A 20,174-nucleotide genomic window follows, 5' to 3' on the forward strand; every position below is an offset into this window, starting at 1 on the left:
TTTTGCTTTTTTTTTGCTCATAGAAATAAACAAAATACCAAAAATATAAATGTTGCCAGAAATATTTTTTTGCCAATGGTGCTGCAACCAAAATAAATTAATGGCTGTGATGATGGACAGCTAGTGCACTTGAATTTTATCAGAAACAACATTTTTCTTCCAAATGGTAAATGTTTATAAATATAAATAAACATCATCCTCATTGTTCTTACATCTGTTTTTTTTCCATACTGACATGAGTAAGATGAAATTTATTGACATAGCATTTTACAGTCAGATCCTTTTCCTGTCACCAGACTAACCTTATTTTCAATCCACTGTTCTTCAGAGGCCAAGCTAGAGGGCACGACAACACTGTCATTTAAATGGTGTTGAGTAAGAGACACATGGAAAGTAAACATTTATATTCACGACAGGTTTTTGAACATTTTCTCACAATCAATTTTATTCAAAAGGCATTAGCCCAGCCCAAGCTGTTCAAGGTGTCATGCAGTGGGATGGAACTCAAAACCATGTGATTACAAAATGAACTCTGAATCCATGCAGCCATGCCTACACTAGCAATAAGAATCATTTGCTTTATCTGAATGACCATTTATCTGTGACCAAGTCCAACTGGTCTGATTATTTTTTTTTAACAGAGAAACCCATGATAACAAAACATGTAATTAAATTACACTATCTAAGTCTCAAAAAATAATCAAAAGCTTGGAGGAATTTAGTACAATAACTGTTTTCACATATTGGAATATATTAAACTGGTGACTGAAACATAAAAGATTCTGACATAACATTAGGATGGAAGATGTAAATGTAATTACAAGCACTTCTAAAACAGTTAGGTTTTTATATTAGGGAACTTTAAGTGGTCTAAGGTGGTTTGGTATAAAAAGGAGTTAAATGGAATGGGAGTATTTAAACGGAATTGAATAACATTTGTGATCCTTTTGTTTTTATTCTTCAGCATCTCTAACAATTCTGTGAAAACATTACCAACCTTCTCTTTCTCAGGACTAATTTCGGGTTCTTCACTAGGTTTCTGTCCATTCTTAAGGTTGTTACTCTGCAAAAATACAATAATTTTGAAGTGAAAATTGAAATTTTGTTTTAAATTACAAAAAAAAAAAAAAAAAAAAAAAAAAAAAAAAAAATTTAATTATTTGAAAAAAAGTTGTGTGGCCATGAGAGCGGCCACCTTCACTTAGTCAGGTGTCACATCGCCAAGTGTTCGGCGAACACTGGTCCTGCGGCGCCAGACCCCCAGCAACTACCTCACAAGTGTGACTGGTGCAGCCAGGCCTTCCGCTGGGCTGTTGGCCTGTCACAACACCTACGAATTGTAATCTGCTGTCTTGAATCAATACAGTAAAAGTGGAACTTCAATAACCAACTGTTGTCAATAGAGTGTACTAGGTGCTTTTTACATGGCACATGAACATTTTGTCTATGTCTTTTCAGGAATGCCAAACCACAGGATGTAAGGTGGATGGGAGACACAAGCATGACAACACGGTCACTTAAATAGTATCAGGCAAAACCACAGAGTAAATAAACACTCTTGCACACATCTTTTATCATTTTCACATTGACCAGTCCAAGTGCTCAAGGTAGTCATTATGGGAATGGATAAATTTGATAATAAAAAAACAAAAACTGGTCTTATACTCTAAAGTAATCCACAAATTGCTTATCCATACAAATATTTTCTTCATCTTTCAGTCCTAAATTAACCATGTAGTTATTTTTTTATATTGCAGGAGCTGTTTAATATGAGGAATTTGAGATGAAACTTTTTGCTAACAACAGCTGGCTGATAACATTAACCCTTTTGTTACCATATTTCTGTTGAGATACTCTGTGTTTTTTTCAATTAATTTTAAATATAACAAAGAAATTAGTAAAATAACTTAGCTAGGGTTAGGAACATAAATTGTGACTAAGGTTTGGTGGAAGATTTTAATTCAGAACTTTTGAAAACAAGACATTTGTACTCAGAGCCAAAGGCGGTTTCAGCTGGGTCAGTATTGAAAGGGTTAAGCAGATAAAGTGTTTGGGATCCACTAATTTTGATATCAACAGGGATGGCTGTGTGATTAAGAAGCTTGCTTTACAACCATGTGATTTTGGGTTCAGTCCTATCGTGCAGCAACTAAGGCAAATGTCTTATACTACAGTCCTGACTCAATGTTTTGCGAGTGAATTTAATAGATGGAAACTGAGTGCATGTGTGTGTCTTAGTGTTTGAGTTTGTCCACAATCCACCACACAATCAGGTTGGTTTGTTTACGTCCCTATAACATAGTAGTCTGGTAAAAGAGTCTGATAGAATAAGTACCAGATTTAAAAAAAAAAGATACTAGGGCTGATTTGTTCAATTAAACTTTGTGAGGCAGTGCCCCAGCATGGCCACAGTCCAGTAGCTGAAATAAGTAAAGAAAAGAATAACTAGTTGATAACATTATCAGTGGTTATAACGAACAGCTTGCTCTGTGTCCAAATTTCAATCAACGCAGAAAAGAATATATATTGTTGAGGCGCAATGGCCCAGTGGTTAGGGCAGCAGACTCGCAGTCATAGGATCGCGGTTTCGATTCCCAGACCGGGCGTTGTGAGTGTTTATTGAGCGAAAACACCTAAAAAGTTCCACGAGGCTCCGGCAGGGGATGGTGGCGAACCCTGCTGTACTCTTCCACCACAACTTTCTCTCACTCTTACTTCCTGTTTCTGTTGTGCCTGTAATTCAAAGGGTCAGCCTTGTCACACTGTGTCACGCTGAATATCCCCGAGAACTACGTTAAAGGTACACGTGTCTGTGGAGTGCTCAGCCACTTGCACGTAAATTTCACGAGCAAGCTGTTCCGTTGATCGGATCAACTGGAACCCTCGACGTCGTAAGCGACGGAGTGCCACTGTTGAAAGAGATTAGTGATTTTATCTACCTGGTGGTGGGTCAAAAGATTGGCCTGACTGGACTGTCCCCTAAAACTTATAGAGATCCAATGAAAAATGTGTTAGGGTCATCTCGACATGTTTTCTAATTGCCAACACAATAGTACACAGTACTGACTTATACCATGTGCCTACAAGTCATTGATATTTATGTACCAATGAAAAATATGCTATATACTTACAGTTTCAAGGTCTGCTGCAAGGGGTTGAACTCCATCAGCCCTGATTACTGAATCATCATCAGTCTATAACGGAAATAGAAATAATTTAAAATCCAAATATTTTCATTTCTCTTTTATAGCTCCTCCGATAAATTATCTCTCAAAGGAGATGAAGTCACAAACAAAGCACAAAAAACAAAATGGAATTCAATTAAAATAATCTAGTTTTAAATTCACAATCTGGTAATTTCAAATTCATAATCTTTAGCGTTAGTATACATTTCGGAATATAGAATTTTACAGACATTATTATTTTTTTTTTTTTTTACAGAATAATAGTTGATATTGATAGTTAAAATTTTTTGATAAAAGCCCGAGGGACAACTGCCCATAATCGGGGAGCACTTGGAATCAGCAGAAACAGAAGTGATCGATAACTGCAATGGCGTGACATCCATGCACACAAACAAACCTACAGAACTCAGGATACTCAAATGGGTATCGTATTAACATTCGTCATCCATCTGTGTTGATATCCTAATAAAATGATTTAATAAGACATTTTCATTATTAAAACAATTAGAATAATAAAAAAAAAGTTTGGTTGACGAGGTTTCTCAGATGCATCAAACAAAAAAAAGAACCAACAAAAAAGACTGTCATCTGAAAAATTATATATCTCTTCATGTCTATCAAGCTATTTCAATTTATATATCCCAAACAATTATCAATCTCAAACAGGCCCTATAATGCCAGAAATATTTATGCTTTTACTAATATTACTAAGGTTTAAGACAGTTATTTTATTGTAATAACAAGCTGTGGTTTATAGTTAAAATGACTAATAGCTAATTCACCGTAAAAGCAGCAGGAATATATTTTCTTTAAAGACACAATGCTTCAGATTTTAGTAACAAAAAATTATAACTGGTAGTATTTGTATTTCTAAACTAATTTTGAAGGTTGGATGGAGAAGAAACACTGAAATGGATGCTATCTCTAAGTCCATACATATTTGAGCTATATATTAAAAAAAAAAAAATTAAAAAAATTGTGTTACAAGTGCTTTGAACATTTGCATTAGTGCTTCAAGTGCGATAACAAATGTTTTTAAATCTGTTTTTGGCAAGCATATTAGTAACAAGCAATAAATAAACAAAACAAAGTCTATCATTTAAAATTCAAGTAAAAAGAAAAAAAAATGAGAAAAGAACATTGAAAATATTTTGACTGATGTGAAACGAATATTTAATGCAAGATAAATATTTATAAACACAAATACAAAACAAAAACAAAACGCGAAAAAAAAAAAGAAGTACGTATATCTGAAAATACACACAGAACTTATGTCAAACAAATAATTGGGTCACTAGGACAATAACATATAAAACAAAGTAATTGACATAGGACATCGAAATCAAATCTGCTTGGTCGAATCTACCTGTTAACTACAATCAAGATCGATGAAATGAAGGCTTACGAAAGGTGCAACAGTTTTAAGTGAGGATTGAAAACTTCAGTTAGCCTCTTGACATCGACTAACTATATTAAGATATCGTAAGACTTTAATCAAATACAATCGGTTGCTAAGATGAAATTTAGTAAGAAACGTAACTCCTTCATAGCTATTTGTGGAAGGTGCATAACTCTTGCACACCAACCAACAAGGGAAGTCACTTCAGATATTAGAATGCTTTTTTTTCTAAAACAAAGGAATACATTTTGTACCTTCAAGGAAGAAGTGCAACGTTTTGAGCAGAGTTCATTCCCATTCTCTCTCCACGAAGACATCTACCCAAAATGTTAGACTTCTTCTTCAAGGCATATAATTTATTCCATTATTTGAACCTATTGCATTTTATTTACCAAAGCAGTGTTTTACATATTTGTCTGAGTATTTCTTTGTTTTCAAATTTTATTCTTATTTTCTTTAAGAGATATAGAAGCAATGCAAACATTACCTACAGAGATATGGCCAAACTCAATGATTTAAAATATCAATTTCGTTACGTTTCTGAGTTCTGTTTCAGTTGGGATAATAAAACCTAGTCCCCTGGATTATTGTTGTTGCTTAGCCTTGAGTCAATCCTTGAGTCAATCCTGACCCAACTGACCTATTCCAGCTGTACCAGGTATAGTGGACTAACGACTACATTATGAAACGTGTACCCACCCTACAAGACAATAGGTCGAGATTTGAGAGATTTTGTAGCTATCTTTAGCAAATTTGGGTGGATTGCATGGTGAGATGTGATGCAAGTCACCAAAGCAGTGAAGAACCACAGCTGCTAAGTATCCTTCATACTACTACACCTCCACCTTAGAAAGGGACACATTCAATATGTGCCCCAGGTGTTTTTGTCCTTTTGAAAGGAGATGGGTTGCTCTCAACCAGAATGGCTTTCATGATGGATTTTTCTGAGCCAGAAATAATCTAGGGCTAAACAAGAATAGTTAAACTGCTGAGTTGGGAGTCAACTCATTTCAATTTCTTCTCCTGCATGCATTTATGTGACCACACTAAGATGATCATTTAATTTCAAATAGTCACATATAATTTTTTCTACTCTAGGCACAAGGCCCGAAATTTTTGAGGAGGGGGGCCAGTCAATTAGATTGACCCCCCCAGCAACTGGTACTTAATTTATCGACCCCGAAAAGAAGAAAGGCACAGTTGACTTCGGCGGAATTTGAACTCAGAACGTAGAGACAGACGAAATACTGCTAAGCATTTCGCGCAGCTTGCTGCCTTAAATAGTTACATATGAGAAAAAACGGTGTATGTAAATGAACTGATAGCTGTTTTTATTAATGGTACTAAATTCAATGACTTAAAAATTAACCTCTCATTGAGACAGTAATAAATATTGACATAAGTAGATTTTGAAAGATCTAATTTTACTATTGCAAGTTCTCTTTACAATTCTGCATTATAGTCACACACATACACGCAAACAAAAACACAAAAAGGAGCCTACATGTGACTGTATTCAAAGGTGTTTACTAATACTAGCTAACACATTGGTGCTCACTAAGTGAAAAACAAATCTAATTCTTGACAGACTAATTGTACAAACACAAAACAGAGAAAACAACATAAAACGAAACGACAACACGAAGAACACAAGGAAATCCTTTGAGAGAGAGCGCTGTACCATTTTGTCAAGACGGTCTTCGGAATTTGATAGTTTATCATTTATGCCCTTTTTCTTTCTCTCCTTCTCCTCCTTTTCTCGCCTCTTCCGTTCCTCCTCCTCCCTCTTCTTTTGTTCCTTCTCTCGCTTTTTGTCCTCCTTGTTGGAAGGAGGCCTTTTGAGGTAGGAGATGGGCATACCACCTTCTGTGGACCTTGCGTCATATTCTCCACCTGAGTAGTCGGCAGTCTTAATACTCTGAAAGTAGACATTCTAACACATGCAAATCAAACAACAAAACCACAAATACCCAGAGCGCAAGACGCAGTAAACAAGCAAGGGCGTGTGAAATGGGGACGCCTGTAAGTGCACTTGGTGCATGAAGCAGATTTAAGACAACACTGTGAAATGGTGTTAGATTAAAACTCAACAGGAAACAAATCACAAATATAAAACAACTCAATCTAGTGCTCCTATCTATACGATATGGTGGTGGGTGACAAAGAGAGAGGAAGGAGTAGAAGAGTAAGATGGCTAGAAAGTGAGGAGGGACTAAAGAGAGAGTGTGTGAGAGTGGAGTTTGTGGCAGGAGAAGAGTAGAGCTGGTGCACGAAGGGAAAGTGGAGCTAGTGTATGAGAGAAAAATGGAGCTGGTGTAGGGAAGAAAAGTGTAGCTACTGGAAAGAGGTAAGTGTAGCAAGTGGGAGGGGGAAAAAGAATGGAGCTTATCTCAGTGGGAGCTCACAAAGGAAAGTGTAGAGGGAAGACTAGAGTTGATGTGTTTGTGTGTGTGTAAAAGTGGAGCCTAAGGAGAAAGTGTTAGGTGACAGAATGGCAGATGCATGAATCTACATACTACAGGATAAAGCTGATGACTGGTTATAATATATATATATATATATATATTCCACAATGCATGGCACATTACATCAGGATAAACAATGAAGTTAATCCCAGAACATTTGTTAGTCAAGAATAAAGATTATAACAATTACAATTATTGAAATCATTTCTTACATTAGTATAATGTCACACATTCTGGACACGAGGCACAGTTGATTAAATAGACTCCCAGTACTAGACTGATACTTATTTTATCAACCTCAGAACGATGATAGGCTAAGTGAACCTCAGCAGGATTTGAACTCGAAATGTAAAGGGGTATGACTAAATACTGCTAAGCATTTTGTCTATTTTTTGGCACTCACTGACCTCATAATACTAATGGTTTCAAATTTTGGCACAAGGCCAACAATTTCAGAGGCTGGGATAAGTCAGTTGCATCGACCCCAGTGTTCAACTGGTATTTTATCGACCCTGAAAGGATGAAAGGCAAAGTCGACTTCGGCAGAGTTTGAACTCAGAACATCCTTTAAGATGAACAAAATGCTGCTAAGTATTTTGCCTGGCATGCTAATGATTCTGCCAAGGCACAAGGCCAGAAACTTTTGGTGAGGGGGAGGAGGAGGGGGGGGGGGCTAGTCAATTTTTATTGAACACAATGCTCAATTGGTACTTACTTTAATCAACCCTGAAAGGATGAAAGGCAAAGTCTACCTCGGCTGAATTTGAACTCAGAATGTAAGAGTTGGGACATACTGCAAAGCATTGTTCCAATTGCTCTACTGATTCTGCCAGTTCATTGCCTTTTTCAAAATTCAACTTTTGATTTAGGCACAAGGCCAGCAATTGTGAGAGAAGTGAGGTTAATTGCTTAAAATGACCCCAGGAGGGATGAAAGGCCAAGTTAACCTTGGTGGAATCTGACTTCAAGAACGTAAATAATCAGTACTGTGGAGCTTTTTATTTGACACTAATGATTCTCCCAGTTTAATGGGGATTTTTTTAATAATGAAAATAATGGTAATAATACAATCAAAACATTTACATTAGGTCAATATTAAGATGGAAGGTAGGCAAAGAGGCTGAGCAGTGAAATTGCTACACTTGATCCCAAAGCCAAAAAAATTAGAATCCTGTTTATGGCATCACTTTAATTTAAAAGCATATTGGTTGAAAAACAGGGTAAATAAAATCCATATAATAAATATATAATAAAAATAAATTATTAGTTGTGAGTAATGCTTATTGGTCCAAGAGCTAGGCTACCGACAAAAAAGCCACCAGTCCAAAATATATTTCAATCTTTATGCAATAAACATTAATGAAAGGCAGGAGCTGACAGAAGCAAGCCAGTTTATCAATCTTAGGCAGTTAATATCACTAATGATGGTAGGTTTAGAAACAAACTAGACTGTAGCATGTATGAGGTCAGAATGGCATTTGAAAGTCTGAGAGAGCGACTGTGGAAACATCAGGTGTTTGTCAATCCAGTGCAAAATATACCTAGGAATAGTATCATCTAGGATGGGCAGCATGGCTGATATATGATGTGAAGGAGGAAAATAAAAACAAAAAATGGAACTGCCCTGCATTCATGATGTGTCACTTGAGAGAGATCATGAACATCACTTCATCAGATGGATAGCCAAGGTCAGGAAGCACCTTCATTCTAGCATGAGAGAGATACTGGTGTAATAAACCTCCACCGGATTGTACATGTCCAAAGAATTGAAGGAGCTTGGTTACCAAGACAAAGATTGGCTAAATGTAACATCAGGTAAAGGTAAAGACCCCCTTTGGTCATGAACGACCATAGAATGCACCTACAAAGTTCCCCCTCCAAGGCACAAGTCTGGGCAAAGCTGTTTATGACCAGCAGTCAGCCATGCACACTAGCCTCTCCTCTTCATGGCACCGATGTTATCCAAGAAAAAGGTAAAGACTGACACAGCTTGGCACCAGTGACATCGCAACTCATTTCCACAGCTGAGTGAAGTGAAGTCACGTGAAATAAAGTGTCTTGCTCAAGAATACAACACACAGCCTGGTCCAGGAATTAAACTCACTACCTCATGATCGTGAGCCTGACGCTCTAACCACCGAGCCATGTGCCTTCACCAAATGTAATATCAGAAGACTGGACAACGACAAGTAGAACTGTGCCAACTTAGGACAAGATCCAGTGGTAGAGATCAATTTACTTTTGATAGTATGCTTCATAGACACAGTCATTATTAACTATTGACAGACTATTTACGAAACAATAAACATTACTGCTTCACCTAACATTACTGCACAGAGTCAAAAATAGGGGATACTCTCACTTTTTGGATGAATAAGAACAATCAGTGAATTTCAGAACTACTTTCTCCATCCACAGAATACAAAAATATCCTCCCTCACTTGGGAAAATTAAATCAGAAAAAAAAAAGTTGCCACATCTTTTAACAGAATTTATTTTAAAAATGTTTTTTTTTTTTTTGATCAGTAGACAAATACCTTAATAATTAATAAAATTGAAGCCTTTTGTTTTAAGGAAGTTAAATTTAGTGGCATTGCTTCTTTATTTTTTTTTTTAGTAAAGATTAAATATATATAAAAAAATTCAAACCCACCAACATTCTATAAATCAGGAGATCATCAACTATCAACTGATAGTGTGATAGTGCAAAACAACTAAAACAAATATAAGTCAAAGTGCTAAATAAATTAACAATCAGATCACTTTGAAAGGATGCAATATAAGAACTAATGAACCAAAAACTGACATCTGAAAACTGATACGAAGGGTGGGGTAAAAAAAAAAAACAACCTAACACACTGAAAAACGATAAAAATAACATTGAAAATAGTTGTCTTACGTCTGGAGAGCCTGGTCTATCATATCTGTCAGTCTCGTTAACGTTGGGGAGAGAGACCACTTTACCATCTTCATTGCCGCCGTACTGGTTTTGCATGCCCCATCCTGGATAGGTGGCTGGATCACCATGTTTTTTGTCACGTCGGTCTCGTCCATCATGGCGAGGAAGTGTAGCAATAATTGGATAGTCACCAGCAGATCCGAAAGACTCAGTGCTTGCAATGCGATCACGGTTGACTGCAAAGGGGAGAGAGAGAGAGAGTATAATGAAATTCATGGAATGAGAACGTTGGGTGTAGCTGTTTAGATGCTGGTGATTTGGCGTGGCTTATGGGAAATTTGACCTGTTTTGGTGAAAGTACTTTTTGGCACTGGAGGCAGACAGACATACACGCATGCATACAGAAATATACACATACAGATTAAGGGAGAGAGATAGTAATAATTTAAAAGCTTATGGCTGAAGTCAAACCAGGTTCAATTTTTTCTCAGCACAGAGTAAATGGTTAATCATAATAAAAAAAAACTAACCATCTTTTGTTGTTCTCTTCTTTTTGTTTCAGCCATTAGACTGTGGCCATGCTGGAGCACTACTTTGAAGAATTTTTAGCCAAATGAATCAATCACAGTATTTTTTTTAAAATTGTTTTTTTAAGCCTGGTCCTTATTCTATTGGTCTCCTTTGCTGAACTGCTAAATTGTGAGTGGGTGGTAGGGAACAGACACAGAAACACACACACACACACATATATATATATATGATGGGCTTCCCAAGACTATAGAAGACACTTGCCCAAGATGCCATGCAATGGAACTGAACCCAGAACCATGTGGTTGGGAGGCAAACTTCTTACCATACAACCATGGCAATCAGCATGACATTCTGGTTTAAGCACTTCATACAACCTTTGATAGTTTTTTTAATATTTTTTTGTCATTTTCAGAAAATTTTTGTAAATTGTGCATATGATTTAAGGGCAATTTAGCTGCTGTTTTTAGCACATCACACAACCATCTGATATCTTCCTGGCTTCTTTATCACTCTGACATGTACTAATGTTTTTCAATATTTTTCTCCCCATAAACACATTTAATGGTTCTTTGCTGGTATATGAGCTAAATATTTGGACAGCCTGTATTTAAGAAAAAAAAAAAAAATGGAAAAAGAGGAAAGTTTAGGATTAGGATTTAGGGGTAGGTTAAAAAAAATTTTTTTTTCATAATCGTATGAATTCCTGCGAAGAACATGAATTCACAAAAATTTTCTGAAAATTCCCAAAAAATTACGAGGGGTTATAAGAGGTCCTTTCACCAGAATTGTCAGAAGAAGTATAAAATATTTGGGTTTTTTTCTTTCTGGGAGAGGTCGGAAGTCAAAAAGCTATCAAAGTAACAAGATTCATAAACTTTTTTTTGGGGGGGGGGTGACACATCGTACAGCTAGAAAGCAATATTTCGTGACAAAATAATCCAAATCTATTGAGCAAAGTCCAAAATTTTGCTGAGCTCTTACCATCATCCATACTTCGTGACCGATCATAATTGTAAGACTGGGCATATTTCCCACCACGATTGAAATGAGGGTTCTGTCTATCAATTGTATCTAGGCGTGTCTGATATTGTGTACGGCCAGAGTAGCGGAACTTAGAACCAAACCTTGGGAATACATTTGCAGGTTTTGATGATTCTGGTTCTTTCAGCCTAGAGGGGAAAAAGAAAAAAGAAAAAAGACAAAAGGTTAACATAAAAAATATGCAATATGATGGGATTCTTTCAGTTTCCATCTACCAAATTCCTCACAAGGCTTTTTGGTCAACCAGGGACTATAATAGTAGACACTTGCCCAAGGTGCTGTGCAGTGGGACCATGTAGCTGGGAAGCAAATTTCTTACTACAGAGTTGCAGCTGCACCTCAAAATCCTTTAAGGAATTGCTGTTTAGCGCCAGGTCAGTCCTCATTGAGAAGGATCTATGGTCATCAAGACCACCCCATTTTATTTTCAGACATGAAAAGAAGCATCAAACTAAGTAAAATCGCTGTCTTCCACACATACAGGCTTGTCCTTTTCGGGTGCTGGTGCCACTTAAAAAGTGCCAGTGGAATGTAATATGCACCCACTACACACAGTTATGTGGTTGGCATTAGGAAGGGCATCCAACCATACAGACCGATCCACAATGGACAAACTGGAGCCTGGACAGCTTCCTGCTAGCCAGCTCCATGTCAAACCGTCCACCCCTCACCAGCATGGAAAGTGGATGTTAAATGACGACAACAACAACGACGATGATGATGATAAATGCATCAAGACTACTGTCCAAATTAAGTTTCTTTTTAATGCACCTGTTGTTGTTGGCACTTACGACGTTGAGGGTTCCAGTTGATCCGATCAACGGAACAGCCTGCTCGTGAAATTAACGTGCAAGTGGCTGAGCACTCCACAGACACGTGTATCCTTAACGTAGTTCTCGGGGATATTCAGCATGACACAGTGTGTGACAAGGCTGACCCTTTGAAATACAGGCACAACAGAAACAGGAAGTAAGAGTGGGACTGAACCTGGAACCATGTGGTTGGGAAGCAAACTTCTTCTTACCACACAGCCACACCTAATACACATAATATAAATAATACACATAATATAAATTCCTCATCCCAGAAATATAGAATTGTAAGATCAAGTTTACCTGAAAAATGTGTGATGTTCAACACAGGTTTTCCAGAGCCGTTTTGCAAGATGGTGATGTTCCAATTTGAATGAAACTAGAGTATCTAATTTCTCAAACTGAAAATAAAAATTAATATTAGTCAATAAAATATGGTAATTAATTAAGAGTAACTGCAAGGTGGTCATGCTGGAGCAGTACTGCGCTGAGGGTTTAGCTGATCAGATTAACCCCAGTAGTAATATCAACCTGGTATTTATTCTAATGATTTCTATGGCGATATGCTCTATTGTAGATTTTCTAAGCCGGGGCAGCATGCAAAGAAAATAACGACCCCCCCGCTCAAAGAAAGAAAAAACTTATCCAAATTTACAAACAGAAAACTGAAATCTATCATGAAACCCTTTGCAAGTCCTTAAAAAAAAAAAGAGTTGAAAAGCAGGCCTACTAGATTAGGGTTTATTTGACTATAAACAACAACATAGAACCAAAGGCAATACTTACTTCAGTGGGTCGAAGTTTGATGCCAAAATTTTTCCGCTTATAAGAAATTTTCAAAATCTTTGGCCATGAAAAACGGTTAATCCGAAGTTTGTCCTTATAAACCATAAGACCACTGGCACAAACTCCAAGGAGAATATCCACATTGTTGGAATCCTAAAAATAGACAGAAAATATTAAACTACTGCAAATTTATGAGAATTATATAAGTATGTAATATCTTTTATCTGTTTCAGTCGTAAAAGTGTGGCCATGTTGGAGCACCACCTTGAAGAACTTTTTAGTTAAATGAATCAAACCCAGCACTTTTTTTTTTTTTTAAAGGCCTGGTTCTTATTCTATCGGTTGCTTTTGGCTGAGCTGCTAAATTACAGGGATGTAAACACACTAACACCAGTTGTCAAGTAGTGGTCACACACACACACACACACACACACACAATGGATTTCTTTTAGTTTCCATCTACCAAATTCACTCACTAGGCTTTGGTCATCCCAAGCTATAGTAGAAGACACTTGTCCAAGGTGTGACGCAGTGGGGTTGAACCCGGAACCATGAGGTCAGGAAGCAAGCATATATTTCATGTGTATGTTGGTGACTGTATTTTCACTTTATAGGGTTAGTTTTCTCATTTGCTGATTACAGTAGAACCAGTTCCAATAAACACTCACACACACATGTAGATAGACAGATGGATATATAACATGAGTTATATATCATCGACCTCTTAAGAAAAATATTTGTCCCTTCACCCTCTTCATTGAAATTTCTAGAATGTTAGATTTGGCCATTTTATAATCTTTCCTCTCAATGCCCTAAAAAAAAAAAAAAAAAATTTTTGTTTAATCAGAGTGAAGCACACTTGAGTACGTACTTTGGCTTCATGCAGGTCTACTCCATACATTGCAAGTTTCTTTGCATTTTCAAGGTAGTGAAGTTCTGCTTCCTCAGGTGTTTGTCCCCTGAAACGAGAAAACAATCAATTGGTTCATAATACATTCCATTTTAACAGAAGTATTTTTTTCAAGATCAAGTGTGTGTGTGTAATGTGCGTATATATATGTAAATATACATGTGCATACATATATGTATGTGTGAGTATATATATATATATATATATATATATATATATATATATATATATATATATATATGAAAGAAATAATTGCGATTCAGTTGAATTAAGTACTTAATCCAGCATGCTGGATTGCCTCGTACTTATATGTTTAACCTTGGTGTACCTGCTGATGAAGACTTTGCCTAGCAAATTATTTTATTTGCTAAAAAGAGTTCTGAAACCATGGTCCAGGAGACAGATGGTAATTGTTTTTATTTTTCATTCCCTTCGAAGCTTTATCCCTAATAGTAGTTGGGATTTTAGCTGTTCCTTCTAGCATGCAAAGAATCCTATGACAGATACCTCTTATGTGTTTAAATGTACACTGTGTATGTGTGTGTGTGTATGTGTATATATATATATATATATATATATACACTTGTGTATCTCTGTTTGTCTCCCTAACTGCTGTTGGTGTGTTTATGTCCCCGTAACTTGGCGGTTTGGCGGGGGAGACCGATGGAACGAGTATTGGGCTTGCAAGGAGTGGGTCCAGGGGTTGATATCTTTGACTAATATATATATATATATACTCTTTACTCTCTTTTACTCTTTTACTTGTTTCAGTCATTTGACTGTGGCTATGCTGGAGCACCACCTTTAGTCAAGCAAATCGACCCCAGGACTTGTTCTATCGGTCTCTTTTGCCGAACCGTTAAGTTGCGGGGACATAAACACACCAGCATCAGTTGTCAAGCGATGTTGGGGAGGGAGGACAAACACAGACACACAAACACATACACACAAACACAGACACACAAACACATACACACACACATATATATATATACATATATACGACAGGCTTCTTTCAGTTTCCGTCTGCCAAATCCGCTCACGGGGCTTCGATCGGCCTGAGGCTATAGTAGAAGACACTTGCCCATGGTGCCACACAGTGGGACTGAACCCAGACGCAAATGTTTCGTAAGCAAGCTACTTACCACACGGCCGCTCCTACACCTATATATATATATATATATATACACACATCATAAATCTAAAAGAGAAGCACATTCTAAGTCATAGAACAGTAGAGTATTCAGATAAAGACAGTTATGGCTGGTGTATAGGGTTACCCAGGGTTTCATGTCTATGAGGTGCTTGACTTCACAATGTCTTGTCGTGCCAATGTCGTTTCCTTCATTGGAAATGAAACTCGGCTTGCGAAGACTTATTGGGGCAAGCGAAAGCTAAACTGTCAATGGCACCTGTGCCCAGCATCGCCTTCCTGGCACTTGTGCTGGGTGGCACGTGTAAAGACATTCAAGCGAGATCGTTGCCAGTGCTGCCGAACTGGCTCCTGTGCAGGTGGCACGTAAAATACACCATTTTGAACGTGGCCGTTGCCAGTACTGCCTGACTGGCCTTCGTGCAGGTGGCATGTAAAAGCACCTACTACACTCTCGGAGTGGTTGGAGTTAGGAAGGGCATCCAATTGTAGAAACTCTGCCAAATCAGATTGGAGCCTGGTGTAGCCATCTGGTTTCACCAGTCCTCAGTCAAATCGTCCAACCCATGCTAGCATGGAAAGCAGACGTTAAACGACGATGATGATGATGATGATATATATATATATATATATATATATATATATATATATATATATATATATATATATATACATACATATATATATATACACACACGTACACAAACCATTTGGTACAAACTCACAATACTATTTATCATTTATATATATGAAATAATGGTAACAATAATGATATAGAGTACAGAGTATTAACTTACTTATGCTGCTGATGCAGATGTGCAATATTACAAAGCATTTCATTATCTTGGTTTGGAGCAAACTTCAAATCTTTGATGTAGTTTATAGTGTCTCCATGTTCTGCATAATCATAGTCTCCCAGTTCAGACTGAACTGTGTAAGAGCCTAGCAACACGTGTGTAGCAAATGAACAAGGCAGTCTGAAGGTGATGGCAGTTAGGGAGTGGAATAAAAAAAGAAAAAAATTTAAATAATTTAAAAAAACAATACATAAATAAAAATTTATATTATAAAATTAAACACAAAAACAACATGAGAAAACAAAAAGTAAACTAATACAAATATCGAGTGATGTAACACCACTTAAAAAAAGTCTTTTTTGTTCATTCCCTCACTTTTAGCCCGTGTCTAGGTGATAAATAAAGCAGTTTTAGAGCCCTTTGGCATCATCTTCTAGCATGTGGCATTATTAGGTAGTTGCCCTCATTATAATTTTATAATTATATTTATGAAATTAAATACTTTGTATTAATTTTTACCTAAATTGATTTTTACATGCTAACTACTTAACATGCAAGTCACTGAGCACTCCACAGACATGTGTACCCGTAACATAGTTTTCGGGGAGATTCAGTGTAACAAAGTGGTGTAAGAGTTTGCCACCATCCCCTGCCAGAGCCTCATGGAGCTTTAGGTGTTTTTACTCAATAAACACTCACAACGCCCGATCTGGGAATCGAAACTGCGATCCTACGACTGCAAGTCCGCTGCCCTAACCACTGGGGCCATTGTGCCTCCATATATATATATATATATATATATATATATATATATGTTGTGTTGGCACTCCGTCGCTTACGACGTCGAGGGTTCCAGTTGATCCGATCAACGGAACAGCCTGCTCGTGAAATTAACGTGCAAGTGGCTCAGCACTCCACAGACACGTGTACCCTTAACGTAGTTCTCGGGGATATTCAGCGTGACACAGTGTGACAAGGCTGGCCCTTTGAAATACAGGTACAACAGAAACAGGAATAAAGAGTGAGAGAAAGTTGTGGTGGAAGAGTACAGCAGGGTTCGCCATCATCCCCTGCCGGAGCCTCGTGGAGCTTTAGGTGTTTTTGCTCAATAAACACTCACAACGCCCGGTCTGGAAATTGAAATCGCGATCCTACGACCGCGAGTCCGCTGCCCTAACCACTGGGCCATTGCGCCTCCACTATATATATATATATATATATATATATATATATATATATATATACTTGGGGAAAGTTATAATATCCCCTACTTTACTATAACTATCCATGATGGCTGTCTTGACCTTTCTCCACTGTTTTTACTTTCTAAAACAACAAGGTCAATTTTCATACAAAATATCATCTCAAGTTACTGACATAAAAAGCATTTTCAAAGACCATGTCCTTAACTGTAAAAAGTTTTCACATACATTTTCCTCAAGTCTTAAATATATGAAACAAAAAAAAAAAAAGTCATGAGTAAGACATAGATAAATAAATAGAGCCAGACATGTATTTTTTGTCTGTCTGTGGAATTAGGCCAGATAAAGGACTTTTGCAGCAACTTAGGATCTAGAACAAACTGACTGGTTTTTTTGTTGTTATTTAACAACTTGGTAAACCATTAATAACTCTCTAAATTGCTGGAGCAAGTGTGTTCTTTCACTCTTTAGCATTCACATTGTTTTGAATTAATCATGCATTGTCTTGTAGCTTTGAGATTTCAATGATATCATGTTTTTTATTTGTCGAATGAGCTTGTGGGATATAGGTGTGTGAGAGGCTACATCTGGCTGCTTTGAATATAATAGTCAGAATATTATGGTCGGGTATGGGTGGTTTAACCCTTTGGCGTTCAGATTATTTTGTCAAATGTAAGGCTTGTTATTTACATTGCTCGGAATTATTCATGCATTAGTTTGTAGCTTCGAGATTTCAATAATATGACTGTTTATTTTTAAAATGACATTATAGGGTAGGTGTGAGAGGCCAGACCCGGTCAGTTTGAACCTAAAATAGGTAGAATACTTTGGCTGGATATGGCCGTTTTATATACTAAAGGATTAAATGTTAATGAGTTAAGGATGGATGCCTTCCTTTCAGTTAGCAAGCAGCAGACTGAAAAGTGAAGTAGAGTATCATGTCTAAGAGTGCAATACAGACTGAAATGATATTTGTGACTTGTAGGCATGCGGTATTTTGTTATGCAACCGTAATATACTATAAAGTATTCTTTTACTCTTTTATTCTTTTACTCGTTTCAGACATTTGACTGCAGCCATGCTGGAGCACCGCCTTTAGTCGAACAAATCGACCCGAGGACTTATTCTTTGTAAGCTTAGTACTTATTCTATCAGTCTCTTTTACTGAACTGCTAAGTTACGAGGACGTAAACACACCAGCATTGGTTGTCAAGCAATGGTGGGGGAGAAATATGGACACACACACATATATATACGATGGTTTCCATCTACCAAATCCACTCACAAAGCTTTGGTCGGCCCGAGGCTATAGTAGAAGACACTTGCCCAAGGTGCCACGCAGTAGGACTGAACCTTGAACCATGTGGTTGGTTATCAGGCTACTTACCACACAGCCACTCCTGCGCCTATAAATGTATATTAAATGTTTTTATAAATCAATATCGTGTTCTACTGTGTTAGCAGTGCTACTTCATCACTTGTTAAAGCTGCCTCTACAGGTATCCTATAGGAATATTAGCCAGCATTGATATTTGTTATGACATTTCATATACAAGACGTCAGATGTAAACAAACAATGAGATTAAAGATGAAAAATGGGTAATGAGCTTATATGCCATATTTCGGGGTTTTTTGCCCCCTTCATCATTAATCATCCGCAAACTCATAGCTTAAATAGTCACTTAAATATACAGTGGTGTATAGTTATTGGATATACACCGATTACCCATTTTTGATTTCCTTGCTTGTTTATGTCTCGTATATGAAACATCGTAACAAAAATCAGTGCCAGCTAATAATTTCTATAGAATATCTGTTGAGATGACCTTAAGGAGTAAAGAAACAATATTAGTTAGCTATAGCCATAAATTACAGCTTTTCCACTTTCTACAGCAGTTCATTGGAGGTTTGAGTCAGTAGTTCAATACTCCAGACAGCCATCCAGCCAGCATGTATCATTATCATCATCATCATCATTTAACGTCCGCTTTCCATGCTAGCATGGGTTGGACGATTTGACTGAAGACTGGTGAAACCAGATGGCTACACCAGGCTCCAATCTGATTTGGCAGAGTTTCTACAGCTGGATGTATCATTTGATAATTAGAATGTGTATGAAGGACAGTGAGTGTGTGTGTGTGTGTGTGCGCGGATGGGAATGTGAAACAGTTAGCAAGCAAGACAGTAACAGGCAAACGAGACAGTATGAATAATAGAGTAAATATGCAAAATAATTGAGACGTAGAGGAAGGAGGAAACGGTCAATGTGGCAAGAACACAATTTATGTATAATAAAATAGTTCAAAGTGGGAGAGAGAGAGAGAGAGAGAGAGAGAAAGAGAGAGAGAGAAAGAGAGAGAGAGAGAGAGAGAGAGAGAGAGAGAGAGAGAGAGAGAGAGGCCCCACCCAGTAATTTAGTTTGAATGCCAGACAATAGAGAATAGAGACACCTCCGCATCCTGCAAGTCTGGTGTTTTTATCTTTGATATTTCAAAATTGGCATGCACCAAACCCATAAGCTATGCGCGTGCGCATGTGTGTGCATGCGTGTGTGTGTGTGTGTGTGTGTATGTGTGTGTGTGCATGTAAGAACTTTTATGACAGATAATTAGCTTGGTAATCGTTTGTGAAAGGTTGCTCAGTGTTTTAGGTCATGCGATACATGAAAATAACCTTACCTCTCATTTAATATGTCAACTCGGATTTGAAGGCACAGCATGTATCTGGAGGGAAAGAAAACAATAATAATAATAATAATAATAATAATAATAATAATAATAATAATAATAATAGTAAGAACAAAAATTTCTAACACAGACACAAGGCCACAATTTTTTTTTCAATCCAGTCGATGCTTGGATCAGGAGGATAAAATTTCACTTGGAATGCAAATTCCCAAGGAACATCTAAAAAAAGAAATAGAATGAGACAAGGGTTAGAAGAAAACTGTAAAACAATAGTAACTGCATTTCCCAGTAAAACAGATGAAGCAGT

The 20,174-nt window shown here is 37.1% G+C and overlaps 1 protein-coding gene across 50 annotated transcripts in view; it reads right to left on the reverse strand.

Annotated features, from left to right (window-relative positions):
• Positions 1 to 20,174, reverse strand: part of LOC106881827 (uncharacterized) — a 399,079-nt gene that overhangs the window by 49,277 nt on the left and 329,628 nt on the right. For 29 of the 50 annotated variants that reach the window (XM_089361505.1, XM_089361521.1, XM_089361508.1 and 26 more), the window contains 10 exons: positions 19,859 to 19,903; positions 15,979 to 16,158; positions 13,990 to 14,077; positions 13,119 to 13,271; positions 12,636 to 12,733; positions 11,461 to 11,648; positions 9,949 to 10,184; positions 6,266 to 6,502; positions 3,132 to 3,194; positions 998 to 1,063 (listed from right to left, as the gene is read on the reverse strand). In XM_089361505.1, the coding sequence (XP_089217631.1) occupies positions 998 to 1,063; positions 3,132 to 3,194; positions 6,266 to 6,502; positions 9,949 to 10,184; positions 11,461 to 11,648; positions 12,636 to 12,733; positions 13,119 to 13,271; positions 13,990 to 14,077; positions 15,979 to 16,158; positions 19,859 to 19,903 (1,354 nt within the window). The remainder of the gene's footprint in view (positions 1 to 997; positions 1,064 to 3,131; positions 3,195 to 6,265; positions 6,503 to 9,948; positions 10,185 to 11,460; positions 11,649 to 12,635; positions 12,734 to 13,118; positions 13,272 to 13,989; positions 14,078 to 15,978; positions 16,159 to 19,858; positions 19,904 to 20,174) is intronic. The other 21 variants (XM_089361515.1, XM_089361525.1, XM_089361523.1 and 18 more) reach the window with 1 other exon arrangement.

Source organism: Octopus bimaculoides, chromosome 13 (genome assembly GCF_046866305.1).
Source record: "Octopus bimaculoides isolate indiv1 chromosome 13, ASM4686630v1, whole genome shotgun sequence".
Taxonomy (NCBI): Eukaryota; Metazoa; Mollusca; class Cephalopoda; order Octopoda; family Octopodidae; genus Octopus; species Octopus bimaculoides.